The 21173-nt window shown below is 39.7% G+C and overlaps 1 protein-coding gene across 14 annotated transcripts in view; it reads right to left on the reverse strand.

Annotated features, from left to right (window-relative positions):
* Nucleotides 1-21173, reverse strand: part of dlg1l (discs, large (Drosophila) homolog 1, like) — a 158460-nt gene that overhangs the window by 129931 nt on the left and 7356 nt on the right. For all 14 annotated transcript variants that reach the window (XM_035421079.1, XM_035421078.1, XM_035421081.1 and 11 more), the window contains exon 3: nt 2109-2275. In XM_035421079.1, coding sequence (XP_035276970.1) covers nt 2109-2275 — 167 coding nt within the window. The remainder of the gene's footprint in view (nt 1-2108; nt 2276-21173) is intronic.

Below are 21173 nucleotides of genomic sequence, written 5' to 3' on the forward strand. Positions count from 1 at the left end.
AGGCACCGTTTCCGATACGCCATTGAAACGGGCCGTATAGCAGTGAAATGGCATTCTGTCAGCAGCGCGCTTAAATCTTCCAACAACTCAGCGGCATAATTCAATTTTTTCCATTTGCAGGAGAACCGCATTTCATCAAAGCGTTTCCGTAAGCCGCCGACGATTCGAGTCAGCAGTTTCGGGTTCGAGAACGAGGGAAAAGAAGCCGGGTTTCATCACGTTTCGTCGAATAATTCATTTTCCATCTAGGAGTGAAAGCGTGAGTGTGGCCTCGCTGCCACGTTTGTGCGGGACCACGAGCACCATGCCTCTCACAAATGGGTCCGTTGGTCGACAGAGAATTAATCCTGTGCAATGCTCCGACAAATCACACCGTTAATCTGTCCCAACTCCTCAATGGCCAGCGCTTACACACAGATTACTGTGAGGAAGACAGAATGACGTTTTCTCAATGGGACACACAGGCAGAGGTTATGTAATGGTCTCAGGAGGCCAAGCAAGCGCGTAGCAGGTCAGGGACAGTTTAGAAAAAAATCACTTCAGGACTCCTCAGAGTTTCTTATTGAGAAATTATGCAACATTTGTTTTCTTACAGGCAGTCTCTCAACCAAAAACGGCATACAATAAAACCATAAAACAAACAAATAAAATATGACACAGCTCCTTTTTCTGATACTAGACTTTTCTGTAGTTTGAAACCTCTTCACCCCTGGCCCCCTAATTTCCTCTCCAATCTGGACTGCCCAAATGCACTGCCGCAAAGCGCTCCACCCAGCTTGTGCATCCTACAAAAACATTACCGAGCTGCACAGGTACTGCACTGGATAACTGAGCAACTGCCACAGCTGGCACAGACGGATTCCAGGCAATTGATTGGCCAGAGTCACAGAATGCTGTGTCTCCAAAACATATGCAAACAAAAAACACAAAACGCAGTAAACTGTACATTACGCTGATGCCACACAACTTGACAATAAAGCAGACATTAAAGTGAAGTAAAATCACGAGTCAATCACAGGACTCATTTGCAAGCCATATGCACTTCAAAGCCTCGCCAAGCTTTCTTCATTTTAAAAAAACCACTGTAGTCTAGTTACTGGTGAAAGTTCATACTGGCTGTAGATGTGTGATTTGGGTCAGATGTGATCATCCCTTCCTTGTGTTTCTGTTGTCCACGCTTGTCCCTCAAACTCTTTCATTTTCTAACGCTTGTCCCTCAAACTCTTTCTTTGTTAACCTTACGTTTTCCCTCTGAAACAAACTTCGGCTTCCACTGGTAAGTGGAGCCGACCCAGGCAGCCATGTTAAAAAACATGACAGATTCAACCTGTGGTTGCATTGTGCTGAAAACACTGAGACCGAATTACCCTGCCAAATAACAGCCCCTTAGCATGTATAAAGCTTGGCCAATAACTCATTGCCTCATAGGTCTTCAAGCCACAGTAGCACTGGCATAGCCTGGACTTGATCCTGCAACTTTATACAGACCAGGGACAGTGAGCGCTCAATAATTACTGGTTTGTTTAGCCTTAGCATAGATAGACATGCAGAACAAAAGCATGTATTTCAGCACCATAAAATGACATATTCATGGTACATAAATACAATGTGGTACATTTCCAAAATTGATAGGTACGGTCCTTTCAAAGAGCGGTAACGCGCTTCTATTTACTACAACAACAGCTGTCGGTGTCTGGGTTATTCTTAGAACGCATCGTTTTAAAATAAGGTTTCGTCAGTGCCGACCGCGGCTGGCAAACCGACAGAGCCGGCCTGCGACGAGCCGTTAGCCATAACTGTCTGGGGGAGGGGGGAATCTGAGTCGGGGGCTGCGTCTCTTCCCACAGCGACACCCCCCTCTGGCCAATCAGGCGCCCGGTGTCTGACCGCACCGGCTGCGCGTGAACGGTCCTAGTCCCGCCCTGGCCTCTACGCGGTCTTACCCGGCAAACTGACGGGTTAAAGGAAGCGGTGCCCGTTTTACCGACGACAGACCGAGAAGCGCAGCGACGGCAAATTAGGCATTCCACGTTCAGAGAACATAGGGCTAAATTAGGACATATAGCCAAGAACCCGCTATCCGCTACGACAAACCAAAGCCTTCTTACCTCTACGCTGGTGTTAAGGCTGCTCGGCAGGGTTTGTGAAGTCACAGTTGTGCTCGGGAGGCTGGACAGATCCCACAGGTTGACTGGGGGCAAGGGTCCTGGCGGCTCTGGAGACTCTGCACATTTCCCGCTGTCCAATAAGGTCACTTCGTAAAATTCCTGGATATCTAGAGAGCAGATGGAGAAGATTGCTTAAGGATCAGATGCATGTTACATATTTACTTTACTGACCAAAACAGTCACTGCTGTACCCGATATTCACAACACTCGGGTCCCACTGGTATTTTAAACAAACTTCTTAAAATTCAATGGGACAATAGGGAAATGTTACCTGGATTATAACTTTAAAAAAGGCAGGAAAATAGCATTTTCATTTCAGTATATAAAACATCAAATACAAAAGTACAGTTAAATAAGGCACAATATAGACCTACAGAGATTATTGTTTTATATACATTTTCTGTACATATTATACACGTCCTTGTGCTTTAATGTACAAGTTGTTTTATTGGAGACATTGAACAATCTCATCTATAAAGAACTGAAATGTGTGTCTTGTGTAAGTACCAATGCTGTGGGAGGTCCAGGGGTCTTTGAAGGTCATTTTTAGCTGGGAGAAGTTCATCAGGTTACAATCACTCAAGTATCATATGTTTACACTTGACCAAACACGCAACGCTGTGCTATATATGAACCTTTGCTGATATAAAAGGATCTTCACACTCAAAAATAAACATTCAGTACATGAAACGCACATAATGTTCAGCAGGTCAATGCCCCTGTATCCTGTAATGATGGCGTACTAACTGACTGCAAACTAGAATAACCCTGACTCACTAACCCCCTCACAATTTTCAATGACAGACAACAGACCACAATTTAGCAATCCTATGTAAGATATTAGCCTAAGCAGTGTGTTTTGTGCATAGAGATTTTTAAGGCAGCTGTCCTACAGATTTCCCGGGCCAACTTAACATGAAAGATAAAAGACTGGGCAAGCAAAAGGCCATTAGAAGCCTTTTTATTCCTGTGTTATTGAAGACTTCACCAATATGGCGGTCTTTCAATCAGGGCGGCGACGTAGGCAACGCCTTCTTGGCAGCAGGAGAGCATAGAACAGTGGTAACAAACCCTGGTCCTGGAGATCTATCATCCTGTAGGTTTTCATTTCAACCCTAGTTTGGCACATCTGACTCTACAAATTAGCAGCACAACAAGATCTCTAGCTCTTGAATGAGGTGTGCTTTGTTAGGGTGGGAATGAAAACCTACAGGACGGTAAATCTCCAGGAACAGCGTTACCACTGGCGTAGTGGTATGGGCTGTGCTATTTCTGCACACTTGGCTAAGTGAGCTTGGATACTTACACACTTTGGTGGCGTATTGTGATGGGAAACGTAAATTAGCACAAAACGTGCAAGTATGTATTAAGTTCCCCAGTGTGCAGGGATTTTTAAAACAATTGGGACATACTTTTTGTTCTATGGTCCCTATTTTGAATAATTTATTGTAGTCACACCGCTATTAATAGCTAGTAATAGCTGCGCAAAGTTTGTTGTGAGCTTGCTAACTACCAACAGAATAAACCAAGTTTGCTAATGTTATATTCACATGAACAAAACAATCATGATGCTACAATATTAATAAACTATAAGGTTACTACATTCCCATCTTTCTAAACATCTTTCTTGCATTGATATTTCTTTTGTGCCATTTTCTTCCAGAAAACACACAAGCCAGCAACCTTGTGTCTAGCGTCAACAATGAACTTCCACCAACTTGGTGCATTGTGGGTCTGTGTACTTGGCCAAATACTGCTCTGGAGTGGTCTCAGCATAAATCAGGGTAAAGTGCACATCAAGCACACTGCATTTCTGATTATTTGAGAAATGGGACATACTTGCACTTATGCTAAAACAGTAGAATAGCAGATAAAGCTAAAGACAAATTCTTTCTGTGTGCTAAGCGTGTATAAAGATTCAACACTTACTTCAGATAAGACATCAAAAAAGCTGTCATACCAGGCTATGATGGTTAAAAGTAGTCATTTGAGTTACAAATTTGCTAATGATAACTGCTGGTTCTGTGGTTACAGCTTGATGTTGATCTAGCATTTTAAGGAAAGATAACCACTTTCTTTAGCAAGAGAAGAAGAGAAGATGATGATGATGAGGAGGAGGAGGAGCAGGCTAACAATAGTTCATTAGAGTATAACATCTTTCTTTCATTTCTTTCAGGTTGAATATTCATTAGCATTGTCATGCCTAAAATAATATCTTTCCTTAATTTCATAAGACAAACAGGTGCGGCACTTTCAGCAGAAATCTTTCAGCACATTTTTAAAATACGCACTTCCATTTCTCAACTGAACTTCAGCAGTGAATCAACGCACAAATGGGTGTATTAAAGTTCATGGTAGAGGAAACTGAAAAGCAGAACATTTCTACTGCATAACAAAGAGGATCTACTCAAAAGAACAGGTTTTCCATTCTTCTACACAGCGGTGTCTCTACGCTTTGATATTGGCTACAGAAGGAGAAACTAATTCTTCCTTGTATGACACCGGTCGGGTTGCAGAACTTAAAATAGGACTTGGACCACACGGAGGCATGACTGTAATCAGAGTAAATATTTTTATAACACAAATCGGGCGGGGGGATTCCCTCTGCTCAGGTTTCTGTACGAGGCAGGAACTGCCGTACTCACATCTCCTAATATGGTACCTGACAAACCGGGCTACCATTCTAAACGGAATCTAAATTCAGACCTGGATGATACGCTTTGCACCATGAGTCCAGTGAATATCTTTATGCTACCAAATGAAATAACACTCCCGGATGCGCATTAAGCTGACATTTAGGAGGAACTGTAAGAAAAATTTTACTTCTTTGATAAGGAACAAGTGTCATTTTATTAAAAAGACTGGGGGGGGGGCACTCCCAGATGCAATTGTCACGCTAGCCCATGGAATGCTGCATCTTTGGAATGCAGGACATTTCAAAATCTGCATTTTGAACAAATTCACTTGCATTATGATATTAAAAAAATAACAATTTTGACATAACTATGCCAACTCACAATAACAGCACAATAAATGTACACTACATTTCCAGCACAGCAAGTATGTGGACAACCCTTCTAATTATTGGTTTTGGCTATTTCAGCCACACCCACAGCTAACAGGTTGACAAATAGCGGCAGTAGCATGGGTCTTACTGAAGAGCTCAGTGACTTTCCATGTGGCGCTGTCATAGGATGCCACCTTTCCAACAAGTCAGTTCTGTCAACTTTCTGCCCTGCTAGAGCTGCCCCAGTCAACAGTAAGTGCTGTTATAGTGAAGTGGAAACATATAGGAGCAACAACAGCAAAGTGCAAAGTGGTAGGCGACAGAAGCTCACAGAATGGGACCACCGAGTGCTGAAGCGTGTAGTGTGTAAAAATCCTTCGTCCTTGGTTGCAACATTCACTGCCGAGTTCCAAACTACCTCTGGAAACAACGTCAGCACAAGAACTGTTGGTCAAGAGCGTCATGAAATGGGTTGCCATGGCCAAGCAGCCGTACACATGGCTAAGACCACCATGCGCAATGTCAAGTGTCAGTTGGAGTGGAGTAAATCACACCACCATTGAACTCTGGAGCAGTGGAAACATGTTCTCTGGAGTGATGAGTCATGCTTCACTATCTGGCTGTCTGGCCATCTGGGTTTGGCAGAATGCATAGTGCCAACTGCACTGGCCTGAATAGTGCCAACTGTAAAGTCTAGTTGAGGAGGTCTGGCTGTTTTTCCTGGTTTGGTCTAGGCCCCTTAGTTCCAGTGAAGGGGAATCTTAATGCTACAGCATACAATGACATTCTAGAGAACTGTGCGCTTCCAACTTTGGGGAAGGCCCTTTCCAGTTTCAGCATGACAATGCCCCCATGCACAAAGCAAGGTCCATAAAGAAATGGTTTGCTGAGGTTGGTGGGGAAGAACCTGACTGGCCTGCACAGAGTCCTGACCTCTACCCCATCAATCACCTTTGGGATGAATTTGAATGCAGACTGCGAGCCAGACCTTATTGCCCAACACCAGTGCCCAACCTCATTAATGTTCTTGTGACTGGATGGAAGCGAAACCCCACAGCCATGTTCCAAAATCTACTGGAAAGCCTTCCCAAAAGAGTGGAGGCTGTTACAGCAGGAAAGAGGGATCCAACTCCATATTAATGGTTTTGGAATGAGATGTTCAACAAGTACACATGGGTGTGATGTTCAGGAGTACAAATACTTTTAGAAATGCAGTGCATGCCATTAATAATTTTATTATGACACTTGTAACAGAAGCAGGATGAAATAAGCTAATGTTTTGGCATTCTGATCAAAACTAATTTTTTCCACACAGGCTAATCATAAGAAAAACCCTAGGAGGGATTTATGTTTTATTCACTCATGTTGTGCAAGCTACAGGTGTATATGCAGAAAATAATTTTTTGGCCAGACCTGTGAAAAAGTAGGTTGCTGTCTCGGTAGGTTATTTCAGAATACATTTCACACACGCGCTATGCCCCACTCCAGTGCTCCTTTGCGCTAAGCCTATGACCCTACTGTATTGCTAATGGCAATGCAGTCATTATCCTAACTACTCCTGAATCTTGCAGCGCTACCAACTGCTGTGTAAATATTATGATCAATAAACAACACAAACGTCAGACACCGAAGACAACTGACAACAGAGAGTTATGTTGTTGTGGTTCAAGTCTGGGTCATCACCCATTGAAAAACAAGCACGTAACCGTCTAGACCCACGGCACAACTCACTTCCGCAGACATATTTTAGCTGGCACCACTTGCGCATGCTTCCTACTAAACGAAGCACCACCTGCGCATGCGTCCCACAAAACGTCCCTCAAAGGTCGTCTGTGAGTGAGTGAGTGAACGACCACAATTTGCCATGCACAGCCCATGGCGGCAGTTCCTGCGCGCTGCGGGAAAAAGACCTTGGATTATCTGCGTTTATAGAATGCAGTAGCCTACATTTTTTCTGTGCTTTTGGCTTTCTTCTTCTGCACATAAAACACAGAATCGTGCAACCTCATCAGCTGTTACACCCAGTAAAGGCACCACAAGATTTTGCAGTGCACTGAAGTGGTCCAGATCAAATCCTGACTGTGTCAGTGCCGATTACAGCCAAAAGCCCAGAGGAGTTGCTCAGGGAGGACAGCTTTCATTTAGAAAAACATTATGCTTTAGACTGGTGGTGAAATATGGCATAACATACAAAAATTTGATAGTAAACATTGAAAACCCCAATGAGCAACATACAAATGTATATATAGAAAATATTCAAGCAAACCTTTTTTTTTAAATCCAAGCTTCTATATTTGGAATTAAATAGGCTAACCAGACATCCTCTTTTTGGGACCGAAAATATTCGCCCTAGCAGGACTTCAAAATTCATTTTAAAAAGTCTGGTGAAGTTTTGCCTGTTCCATAGACCATACATAAACACCACCCATCCCCTTGTTTTAAAATCTAATATAAGGTTACCCTAAATAATTAAATGAAAACTTATACCAGCTGTTCCTTTATAATTTAAAAGTGCACCCAGCTGCAATATAGGCTGAGAGGTTACACAATTTGTGTCACTTGGCACTGGCATTTCTGTTACTTGGCATTTCTGTTAGCCAGTAAATACCAGTAATTGACTTCTGAAAATTCAAATGTCAGACAAAGGAAAACTAAATAAGTGACAGACTAAACAAATCCTTCACAAAAAACAACTTTATAAGTGACCATAAAGCATTAAAAATTAGCAAATAAATAGATTCAGGTATTACGTAAAAATTATAAGTAAAGGTATGAATAGCTGATAAATCTTTCAAAAGGTATTACAGAAACTAACATGTCAAGTTCCATCACTTCCTTCAGGCCAGCCAAGAGATTCACATTTAAATTGAGTGTTCCAATTTCACCTTCTCTGCAGCAAGTTTGCACAGCTCAATTGCTATACAGTTTCATGACACATGCCTATGGTCCTGTCCCGTCAAGCCATTTAAATCATAATGACAACATCAAAGTTTAATTAACTTTTACACAACAGTCTGTCATACAACATTTTCTTTTCATTACTACCTTATTTTCCCACACTGCAATGCATGATTAAAAGTGTGATTAAAAGGAATAAAAGAAAAACAAATTAATTTTGGCATGAGAGAAAGAGACCATAGTTTCAGTCTAGTTGATTAGAAGTAGCAGGGACTCCAAAAAAACAATATTATTCAACTGCATCTGAAAAAAAATCAATTGATCATACCATTTCTTTAGCCAGATGGTTCAGAGTGTACGTAAAAACCTAAACTATTCAATCTTAGAATAACACCTGCTCCCTCTGTCACATTTATTAATAATGCTTTTCCCTTTCTTTATCCAGAACATTTTTGGATATGCTTCAAATGGAAACTTGTGTGTGCTGGAGAATGTAATAACTGAGTGAATCAGCTTTGGATTTGTAATCTCGTCTCCAGAGAAAATCTGCCCGGTATCAGATGAGGTCATGACTGAATCAAACAGTAGGCTATGTTGTAAAGAGGGCTTAAGTGAGTATTATGCTACATTACCACAGCTTCTCATATTCCTTTCCTATACATGGCAAAAAAATAAAAAAATCTTGTCAGAGACGGTAGCCTTGCCATGTCTTTCTCAAAGCCACTATATGTATTCCTAAATATTAATTGTATGACTCATTTCAATGGGTTAATCCTGATTTGGACTGTCTAAAATGCATTTTACTGGTCACCAGGAAGGTTCCCTATTCATTTGGTTTCATTTTTATGCCAAAAAGATAGAGTTCCTCTTTCAACCCAGTGGTGCCCTCTAATTGGCTAAATGAACTGCTGCAAGCCAACAGGGCACCTTCTCTGCATGACATCAACAGCACAGATAAAAGGCTGAGTTGCTGTCACTAGCCTCCTGCAGAGTCTCTCTCATAAGCAGACTGGAGCCTGCAGGAGGCCCTGAGTGGGCTTCTCAAAGGAGCGCCAGGCAGTCCCCAGGAGGGGCACCCTTGTTAAGGGAGCAGATTGTTCAACTGTCGCTACCAATCCACCAGAAAACAAATGGTTGCAAGTGGGCTTGTGGACTGGCTGGGTGTGTGTGTGTGTGTGTGTGTGTGTGTGCACATGCTTAAAGTGCTGTATAATATGGAAAGAGACTAGCATCAATATTATAGACAAATATGTATATCATGATCCATAAATGAGACGTCACAAATGTTTCACTACCCAAAAATACCGCTCAGCTTGTGTCTTTTATGTCTTTTGAAAAAATTTAAATAAATGTGCACTGATATGCATACATTTGTACACATATTTTCCCTTTTGTGCAAATTCTTCAACTTTGTATAAAAAATAAAAATATATTTCCAATTTTAATTTTACATTCTCAAATGTAAAATTGACTTGTGGAGAGTTTTCTTTTTTTATTATTATTCTTTTAGACTTTTCTTTCCCTGTTCCTGCACCGTGATTCACACACAAATAGCTGGCTGTCCTCTTCTTCTGTGGTCGTAGTGGTGGTGGTGGCGCTCAACCGAAAATAAAACAATAACTGCCTCTTGTTGTTTGAGTAAAAAGTAAAAAGGCCTGATTCATGGTAATGATGAATTATGCAGACAAAACAACAGTATGGGTCTCAGTCTTGTTTTAATAGTTTTTTGGACAACAATGGAGTTCTGTGACTAAGGGGATATTGGCTAGGCTGTGCCTGGCATTGGCTAGATGTACAATACTTTTTGGTAGGATAATTTAATTGTAGCCTAGATTTCACAGGATATTGATTATAAGAAAAATATAAAATTACTCCAGCCTTATCTTGCACAGGGTTCCTCCGCATCCTGGAATTGTGTGGTCCACTCATGGAAAATAATAAAATTGTCAAAATTTCATAACATATGTGGCCACTGTTAGTCACAAAGCAAGCACAATACTTAAATGACTGCACTCCCTGAAAATCAAACTTCCCGTTTCTCACAGAACTGCTGGCTTTATGTTGTCGCTGACACAATGAAACTTACTATCTCCATATTAGGGTTGCAAAGGGAGAGAAACTTCCGGTAAATTTTTCCATGGAAATTTACCACAGGAATTTTGTCTTGACAGCTTTTGGAATTAGTCTCTTTTTTAATCCTGCAAACGCGAGCACACTGTATTCTCAGTTTGGATCGGGACCACCTTTAAAATTTATAATAGAGGGTGACCACTGAACCCTTATTGCTGTATCTTTAAAAATGTTAGCTTACAACCTTTCCTGCTGTTCCCTCCATAATGTGGCAGATTTCATCAACATCAGCTACCTCTGAACAAAATTGGTACAGAAACAGGCTACCCAGGCAAACTTGAAACTGTTCAGGTTTAGGGTTCAGCGCACAGCCGAGACGACGGCACAACTAAGACTGGAATAGGGATTATGAATAAACTGCAGCTGCCAAGACTGAACATTAGGCTACTTCATTTATGACGTTTTTATTTTTTAATCTTAGTTTGATGTCAAACATTTTCATCTTTTTGTGAATAATTTACATAATATATTACAACAAATGTAAAAGAGGCAAAAATATGATTTTTGACAAGTGAAATGTCAAAAACTGTTCAATTTAACTTATTAAAATTCTCTGGAGGCATACTGTTGAGGTTTAAGCCACTTCGGAGTTACTTGAAGTGCATATTCTTGCTTTAGACCAGAAACCATGAATGCCCCAATACTAGCCACTGTAAAGCCAGAAGGTCATCAGAAATTTCTGTTAAATATTTAAAATATCCTTCATTACATACAAAAAATGTTTGAGGCAATCAAACTTATATAAAGTATACTATCATTTAGATTGATGACTTTGCACTGAAAGATGTACAGGTCCAAAATAGATCTGAAAAATTTGTTATCTGGCTGCACCAATAACCTCTCAGAAATATGCAGACTGTGGACCATCTTGACCTCAAAATACATATCATAAATGGAATATATAGGGAGCTTGCAAAAACAAGAAAACATGTTTAAAGTACAACCAGAATAAAATAAAATGGTAACATGCATGATCAAAAGCACCATCAATCATATCAAAAGTCAAGCCTGTCATGTCACTCAAACGTAGATACCCTGAAATTGTCTAGAATTTAAATGGTTTTTCATACTGTAACTTAAATATTTGTGAAAAATACAAAAGTAAACAAAAGCCAAGCTTCATAAACCGATTACAAATGGAGGACATTGTATATTATAAAACTATTTCAAATCACTGTTGTATTCAATAGGTAGATGAGAGACATGGGCGATTTGTTCTCGTTACATGCGAGTCATAAAGAATAAAAATATTTTCTACAAATACAAAAATAGCATTTTTTTTATTTAGTTCTTCAAGGACTTCATATGGCCACTGCAATTTCATATTTAATGAATAGCTACGGCTGCATTACTCTACAGAATAATGACATAGCTGGCCTGCCAATTACTGGAAACTCTGAGCCTCACAACTGCAGCGAGTGTGTCTCTGGCAAACAACACGACAGTATAATGGCAGGACGTTTTACTCTCCACCAATGGGACTTGAGCTAAATGTATAAAACAAGATAATAGCAGACCGAGTAGCATTTTTAATGTCTTACTAAACTGTAGCACTAATTTCGCGTATGTTTGATCAAACGTATCAAACTTGGGTTAATCAAGGCTGTGAAAAATTTTGAAGGGGCACTGCACATCTCATTTAATGAGAAAGAGAATGACATGACGAGAGATTAAAAAATAATAAAAAATAAGCATCATTGCGAAGAAAAAGAACCAAATTCCCACAGAAATATTCCCATTTTGAAAATTCCCAGGATTTTGAAAATGAGATAATCATGTTTGTGTATTCAACAGCTTTTGAACAAAAATATACCATATTGTGGCAAAATCCACATATTCTCTGATGCATTGTATCATTGTTTAAGAACAATGTTGTATTTGACCCTTCCATATCTGACGTTCCCTGATATCACACCTACTGTATAGTACAATGATCATCAAAAAGACATCTTAATGTCTAAAAACTATCCCGTCAATTTTAACCTTTTGGGCACCAAACACTTGTCAAGACCTATGCTTTATGGTTACAAGTGTTCTTTCCCTATTAAAGGGGCACAGTTGAGACTGCCCTGACCTCTATATAGTACTTGAGAACTATTTTCACCTTGCACCATCCAAGATTTCCTATATATAGCTGAGCTGATATTAAGAAGGAAGTAGAGCAAAGAGCAGAGGCTGAAGAATCATTCTACCTAAAAGAAAGCAACAGTGAATGAGGTACACAGGTGGGCTTCTTGGCCACTCACACTGAAATTGATGTGGCAACTATTTTCTGATACCAATTTTTATCCCCTATTTACTTATTTATTCTACATTTTCCTAGCAGAGTGAACTGCCATTTGTAGGCATACCCTCATTCTCTCTCAACATCCCCTACCAACTGGCAAGAGCACAGACAAGCACATGCATCTTCTGAAGCCTGTACCACCAGCCAATGCTTCTTTTCATCCTGCTGGCTGGGTAGTATATCCTGGGTGGGATCCCACTGTCATACTGTCTCTCCAATACATACAATATGCCATTTTTATTACAGAAATATACAAATAAATGAATACTGTATGTGCAGCACAGGGGGCAGGATTGCACTTAAAATTATTTGCATTTTGACTAGTCTGCCTATTTCACTCATAGGGAGAATTAATGTCATAAAGATGAATGTTATGCCCAGGCTCATGTGCCTGTTTCAGTCCATACCAGTTGGACTCCCCAAACCCTTTTTTAGAAAATACAACTCTTTGGTTGGTAAATTTCTATGAAATAGTAAGGTCCCGAGAATAAAAAGAAGCACCTTGGCATTGCCTTTTGAAAGGGGTGGGCTCGGTCTACCAGACCCGGAACTAAATATCTGGGCTGCCCAGATTAGGCCCCTGTGTTATTGGTTTAATAAGGAACACTGTCCCGCATGGACCCAAATTGAAGGGCATATTCTCAAGATACAAGACTTGTCCTATATCCCTTATTGTTTCACGTCAAAAAATATTCAGACATTCGCAGCTAATCCCATTCTTAGTCATTCAGTAAAGATTTGGGAGGATGTTCATAAATATATGAGACAATCAATTTTCCTCTCCCCTAAGACACCCATCACGCTCAATAGCACTTTGCCGCTAGCCTTAAGAGACAATTCCTTTGGGGTGTGGTCGCAGAAGGGCATAAAAAAGATAGAAGACCTATACCAAGAGGACACACTGATGTCTTCTGGGGACTTGAGAGATGGTTATCAAATCCCAGCCACACACTTCTTCAGATATTTACAGGTACGACATTTCATACAATCCAAGCAGGGAGGCTCCCAGGATAGGCCCAAGTACTACCCATCGGAGTCTTTAGTGCTCAAAGATAATTTGAACAGACATATATCACAAATATACGATTTACTATCTGAATATTCTAAGGCTAATACAATAGCACTAAAAAAGAAACGGGAAAAGGACCTTGAGATCCAGATAACAGATGGAGCAAGATTAACGAGCAATCACAGATAAGTTGCATTAATACCAGGTATAAGCTCTGCAATTACAAATTTATACATAGAGCATATCTTACGCCTGAGAGACTGAACCGTTTTAAAAACCGATTCATCTCCTCTCTGTCCCCGCTGCAAACTGGAGACTGGTACATTTGTACATATGGTGTGGTCTTGTTCTCAGCTTAGACAGTGGTGGCTGGAGATTGAAAATATTCTTGAAGAAGTTTCATCAAGGGAAATATCTTTATCTTCTGTGATTACAATATTGGTGGACTTGACCGATCTGAATCTTCCCTCCCAAAGGATAAAGGGTTTTGTTAGCATAGCTATTATGGCTGCCAAAAGATGCATCACATCTAGGTGGATTCATGAGGATCCCCCTAATATTACTCAGTGGATTAATGAGGTAAATTCATGTGCTCCTTTGGAGAAAATAACCTATGCCATGAGCGGTAGCCCACAGCTGTTCCATAGGACTTGGGACCCATGGATGACTTACATGGAATCTATTTAATTTACTATTTTAATTTTTTTATGTTTATCTCTGTATCTTTACTTTGTAAGGTGAGAGTGATGTTGGTGAACATATCTCTCTGTGTGAGGGAGAAGTGGTGTGTATGTAAAGTATGTGTTAAATGTAAGATGTAATATTTCTAATTATGGCACTGGTTTTATGTTACGTTATGTTTTGTTATACTGTGAATATGGAAAATTAATAAATGAATAAATGAACGAATTTTCAAAAAAATAAAATTATTATTTGCATTTCATTTCTGGCACTAAATTATTAAAAGCCTGTCCAACTTATGAGGCAAACAGACAGCTGACTTGCCAGATTGCTAAGAGAGAAGATAATGGGACACACAAAAAAATAAACAATTTAACTTGCAGAATAAGCAGTTAATGTCTAGCTTAGCAGCTTAGATACCCAACTAGTTATGGAGATTTGTAAATAAGATTGGGGGACTTCCTGTTAATTATTTTGGTCTGGGGTAAATCTTCGGTAGTTTACAAAGAAAAAAGAAAATCTGATAAACTGATTTAACGAGTCATTCCTGTTGGGTGATCTTCAATTGTATTCCTCCTGATTATTCATTCACTTTTTTGGTTTATTCTTTTGGGATGAAGCAATTTAACATTGTTACAAGTTAAAACAAGAAGAAAGAGATGCACAGGATCTAAGGCTTATATTCAATGCCGATTTCTAACTCCTGCCCTACAGTTTGGAAAGCATAGTCTGCATATGAATGTCTTCCAAATTTACTCAAAATTTTTTACAACCTACAGTCCAACATCAGCATTATGGTTGTGGGACTGATTTGCCACGTTTGGGTACTGTAGCGGCTGGATATATACCTTGCTGTGGTGCATTGCTCCATGCAACGATATCTGTACTTGTGCAAATTGACCAAATTTCACCAGACACTGTCTGCAAACAATGTACAGAGGCTAAGCTAACACACTACTTACTGTGACCAATGAATCTGACATTGCAGCTTCTATTGCAGGGACATTCACAGTGGCTCACTAATTTTACTGTTTTCAAATAAGTGCCTTTCTACTTCTCTACTTCTACTTGCAACTTACTGCTATCAGCACATTCAGAAAATATTCCTTCACAAGGCTTAGGCTTCATAACAATTCACTCTCTTTCTGTTTCAGTATCTGTTTCAGTAGATTAGATTTTATATTTTAGCTCAAGTAACACGTGTTCTTCTTCCCTTATCAAAGGCGTTGGCTTTTTTAATGATAGACATTGTGAAAGTATTTAATGTGTATATCACAGAAACAATTATACAGGGCTTACCTCCAAATGAAAAGTATCATCTACGCAGATGTTATTTCACAATATGTTTAGTTTGCTAATGTTATTTACTTTTTCATGAAGATGGAATAGTCAAATCAATGACTGGTTTCCCCATACTGGTGTAATATTCATAAATTCATACAAGAAATAGTCCAAGAAAAGCTTTCAAATGTGCTCGTTATGTGAATTCTGTCACAAACTAATCTACTACAGCACTGAATATTTCAAGAAGAGTCTTTTGTTCCTGCAAATAAATAACTGAATTCAGTTTCTTTCCATCCTTCATCTTGAGGAATATTAATTTTTCTCTTGACAGAAAAATTAGACATTAGGCTACCTTCATTTAATCCAGCGCACTGTTTTACTCTTTGAACAAGAGTAATGATGCACTTTTTCAATCTGCCACTGCATAAAGAAGCTTAGCTTGCATTTCATGGTCAATGAAAATCTAAATATGCCAGCTACAGTGAAGTTTTATTTGTTTTATTTTCCAAAACATTCACAATAAACTTTAAAGCCACAACTTTCAATCAGCCAGACATTTCTCTACAATGAGCATCTCCGCGGGCCAGATTAGAGATGGAAAATGTGACGCTCATTTATTCAGGAGATGGTTCTGTTTTCTGATTAAAAGGCTCTTTACAGGCTGATATGCTGTTCTGAATTAAAGGGCCCAGTCAGTCCTACTCTGACAAAACCAGCACAGAATGCAGACTTGGTACAAAGCCTGGCATAAAATAACATTTACGGCAAGCATTGTATTTTAAAAGCTTTGTCCATTTTTTTTTTTTTTTTTTTTTACATAAACCTTATGCTTATTCTTACAGCAAAGAGCAGGATACACCTTCAGTGAAACATTAATGAACAACCTGTATTTATAATGAGCGGTTAATTTAATACTAAGGGCACACTGCACAGTCAATGTGACGACTGTTGGAGACTGCATCAGAGAGCTTGCACCCCAGCTCTATTTTCACATTTCAGATTTATTCAATTCAAAATCTAATTAGTCATACACAAAGTTATACTCGCACAGAAGTGCAGTGGAACGCTTTGTGGCAAACTCCAAAGACTTGAGCGAGTCATAATAAAAGAAAAAAGACAAAGAGACTTAATGAGATGAAGATGCAATCCACCAAGAAATCAGGAACAACCACAACACATAAAAAATGTCAATTATGTACATGTACAATGTAATAAATGCCAAAAGTCCAGTGATGAGATGCATATGTACAAATGTGCAAGGAGACCAATAATACGTCTTTCAATTGCAAACAGCGGATGGATTGCACAATGACAGACTAATGTTAAGTTACTGAAGTAAACATATATGCTGCAGTGATATAACATCAACAATATAATATCCACAGGAAAATGTTTATTGATTGGCAATGGCAAATGGACGTTTTATACCCATGTTATTATCAGTCTACCGCAACAGAATGGACCACAAGAATTACATCCATTTTACTGAACTCAATATTTCCTGACATAACTAATAAAATGGGATGGTAGTGCAGTCAGGCCTATAACTAGTAAATGCAGGCAAACAACAGCAGAAATTATTGCATAGTCTACATTTTCAATTTTTCCATATGCTACAAATTTTCTTAAATGGGTTTGTGATATAGAAAAGACTATTTATTGTGCGAATTCCGCCAGATGTATTTCATAAACTCATTTCTAAAAAAGGAGGTTGTTGTTGAGGAGCAAAGTTCTGAGGTAAAATACAGGTTGTCACTCGTGAAGGTGTACCGGTCACACGAGTGTACAGGACACGGCCCTGGTTTTTCATTTTAAAAATGACGTAAACCTGTGCCTTATCCATTAAGCACTACGACATATTCTGCTCAGCCTGCATTATGATCTTGTTCAATGAAAGCTGAGAATCTACCTGTAAATCTTTACGTTACAGAGAGAGAATGAGAGGGAGAGAGGAGGAGGAGAGAGAGGGAGACAAGTACGGCGGGCTGTCCCGTTATAGGAAAATAATATACGACGGGGGAGGTGATGCTGGCAAGCCAGCCAGCTATCGAATTATATTCATAACAGCGGTTAAACCATAAAAGCAGTCATTCGCAGAGATATGGAACAAAATGAGTTAAATACGGAATGCCTTCTACTGTCCAAATGCTGATGATGATTCCGTATTTTACGGGACGGTTGGCAACTCATAGTAACTGGACTAGCATACTTTCTACAGTCATATGGGAACAACAAGCCGACTATGCTCAAGTTGGCAGCGGCTGGCCACACCTCTTAACACTGCTGCAAGTATGACAAGCTATTTGAAACGGTTGGCTTTTTAGCAATTTACGTTTATTTTAACAAAGCCAGACCGTTGGTGCACATGTAGTCAAGAAAATGGCGGGCATTGTTGGGCTAAATGGCCTGTTCTCATCGTTGTGTTGTGTGTTGTGTTGAGTTTTTAGAATCGCAATTAGGCTTTTGCCTGCACTACTTCATAGCCACACGTTTAATGAAAATTTATGTACCCCCTTGGAATGGAAAGAACAGAGTATTCAGCCAAGCTGTTGTATAATAATCAATACTGATTCTGATTATACTTCTGTAAGGCGGTTTACAGAAGTGTACCCCAAAGGAAAAGACTATTTCCTGTGAGAGTCAGCAGGGTCTGATAAAGACACAGTGCTCAGTTGCAAAACATCCTACTGGATCAGCATTATGTTAAACGGAGGTTCTCCATAATAAAGTGTAATCACGTTTTGTATTGTTGGAAAGCCGAGGTCATGGGGAACAAGTGAGTGTCTCAGCTGCAAAGATTAACCCAGTGTGACATGCTTACAGGATAGCGCGGGCAGAATCATTGATCTGTACCCCTTCTCTCTAGGGGTTTCGTCATACTTGTTCCTGGTTATGGTTATACACTTTGTTGTACGTCGCTCTGGATAAGAGCGTCTGCCAAATGCCTGTAATGTAATGTACAGTTTTGTTATGATCGTGTCCTCATTTGATGACTTGGTGTTTTGCTTTGATCATACGTAAATTTCAGTAGTTTTCATTTTCAAGGGGAAAGGAGCAATGGTTCAGGGAGACTCGTCAATAAGACCTTCTACGCACCATTCCCGTAAAGTAATTTCACTATACACACTCTTTCGCATCTGTGCATTACCATCAATGCACATGCTGTAAAATAAACTGCAATCACTTTAACTTGGCATTGCTTTTTGACTGCCACCGCTGCACACCTAGTGGTTTCAGGGTCCTAACATAAGCATAGAGCTCAGGATATCTGCCCCCTGTAGTCACTCACCTATAAACTAGTAATACACAATTATATCTATGCAGGCTACACACGCCAGAGGCGTGTTTGAGTCTACCAAGACAGATAGCGATCCGTATGGAGCCACACTACTGGAGGATCACTTGCAGTCTCCTTCTATGCACAACTGTTAGCACAGAGGAAAGGTTAATACGCTATTCTGGAGTCAGATATAACCAATATACCAATATAACATTAATTTAATCCCATTCCAGTAGCACCAGGTAAGACTACATCGGTTCCTTCGCCACACATACTTCCGCTGTTTGACCAGAAGGTCAGAGAAGCATTTTCCTTCACCAGTATAGGTGTTTTTCAGAGGTAAGAAGAGCGTGCTGTAGTTGCAAAACTCACTCGGTAGTTGGCAAAAACAGCATAGCAACTGAAGTTACAAAACTCACTCAGTAATATAATTTCTCTTTCAGGTGATCGCAGTTGTCAGCACACTTTATACCAGTGGAATGGAACTTTATACCTATTCTTTTATTTCTCAAAAAATCCCGACACACAAAAATGGACTGCCAGCTTAGCAAAGCGCTCTTGATTTTTGCCAGACAAAAAAAACAACTTGGCAAAAATAATGAAGTATATAAACAAGCAAAGCAACACAAGATAGGCTTTGATGCAAGCTAAATACAGGTGCTTATCACAATTCTCACCTTGCAACCAAACCAAATCTTGCGTTCGTATATGTATGTGCTCAATTATTTTTGCATTACAGGCTTGAGACCAATAAACACTTATTTTTGTAATTAGTTTGGGTTTGGGCAGCCTTTTTTAAGTCCAGCCCCCTGCTGTTTCCAAGTTGACATCATCTTTATGTTGGTTTAAAAATGCTGTTGACAAATGTATGAATTTTCACAGTCGACATCACTGTTTTGAAAGGCAACAGATAACAGAGCTCTTTTTTTAACATAGCCTAATGTTCAAATGTGCTGTTTCTCCTAAGTATTTAATTAAACATGTTCATTTAAATTAAGCTTTGTTTTGGAGCTTGAGCTACTGTAAATTTATGCACTTTTAAATTTTCATATTTATTCATTACTGCAAATGAATATTGGCCCCAAATATCAGTCACCGTTCTCCTTAATTTCTAATAATCGGCATCGTCATCAGGCATGGAAAAAACCATATTGATCAATTCCTACTCTGGAGCGAAAAAATGAGCAACTTTACCAAAGAGGGGGATTAAGACTGGGTAGTCATGTAACAGGCAGGGCACACTTACTCCCTTACCAGGCAAATCTTGGTGAGACAGAAATTGCAAACAGTCACAGAAATCAAGCTTTCACAAGCCACACTTAAGAGAAAGAAACATTTGCCAAGGGAGGGATTAATTCAGTTACGCGATGCATGAGTCGGTCTAAAGGCAAGCAAGGTCAAATTCTCAGATTGACTTATAAAAGCTCAGCCAATGAGCACAGAGAAAGGTTACCTCACTCCACAGTGACTGTATAACAGGGAGACATAAGCACTTGAGAAGTACTTGCGCTTTATTATATTACAGCAGGTTTGAGATCATGCATTTCAGCATCTTGAGAAAGTCTGCTTGAGAGGCCATATACAAGAACCATTTTTGACTTCTTATTCAGGGAAGAACCGCTGTACCAGCCAATTGCACTTCTCACAAAATCTCAGAGATACTAAACCTTTGAGACCAGAGGTGCTTTGAAAGGTTCATAACCTTAAAAGTGAAATAAAAACGTAATTGTAACTAATTGTAACTTTAGCTATTTATTGGCTGGATCTCAGACCATAATTTTATTTGATTTCTTTTTCCGAAAGACAAAGCATAATACGACACAAAATGAAAATAACTTGTTTGAAGTTGACAACTGTTAGGAAAAAACGCTTGCTGTCATGCATTCTTTAAAAAAATACATTAGGCTAGTTTTTATGGTTTTTCCCCCAATTTTTCATCAATTTGGAATGTCTAATCGGATACAGCAGTGCTCAAGCTGCAATCTGCACACAGCTGATGCAGGAGACGAGCATGCACTCTGTTCCAGAGAAGGCTATGTGGCCAACCGCTTCTTTTCACACCACAGCCCACGAGTCAAGCCTGCACAGATAAGAGTCAGAGGAAGACATCTGACATGCAGCATTAGCAAGCAGACCGCAGGTGTCCGCCTGACTGGCAGGGGTCACTGGAGAGCGATGAGACATGGACTCTGGCCGACTGAACCCTCCCTAACCCTGAGCAATGCTACGGCCAATTATGTGTGGCCCTGAGGGGCTACAGGCCACAGCCAGCACTGGCATGGTCAGAATTCAATCCAGGACCATGGGGCCCATCGATGCATGAAATCTCATAAAGAATGCATTTGTGTCGATTACAGAGAAACTATAAAGTATTGACAAAAAGAACTAGGTTAAAGGATAACTCGTACTGAGCTAATACAGGCTGTGAG

Source organism: Anguilla anguilla, chromosome 6, assembly GCF_013347855.1.
Source record: "Anguilla anguilla isolate fAngAng1 chromosome 6, fAngAng1.pri, whole genome shotgun sequence".
In the NCBI taxonomy this organism is placed as follows: domain Eukaryota; kingdom Metazoa; phylum Chordata; class Actinopteri; order Anguilliformes; family Anguillidae; genus Anguilla; species Anguilla anguilla.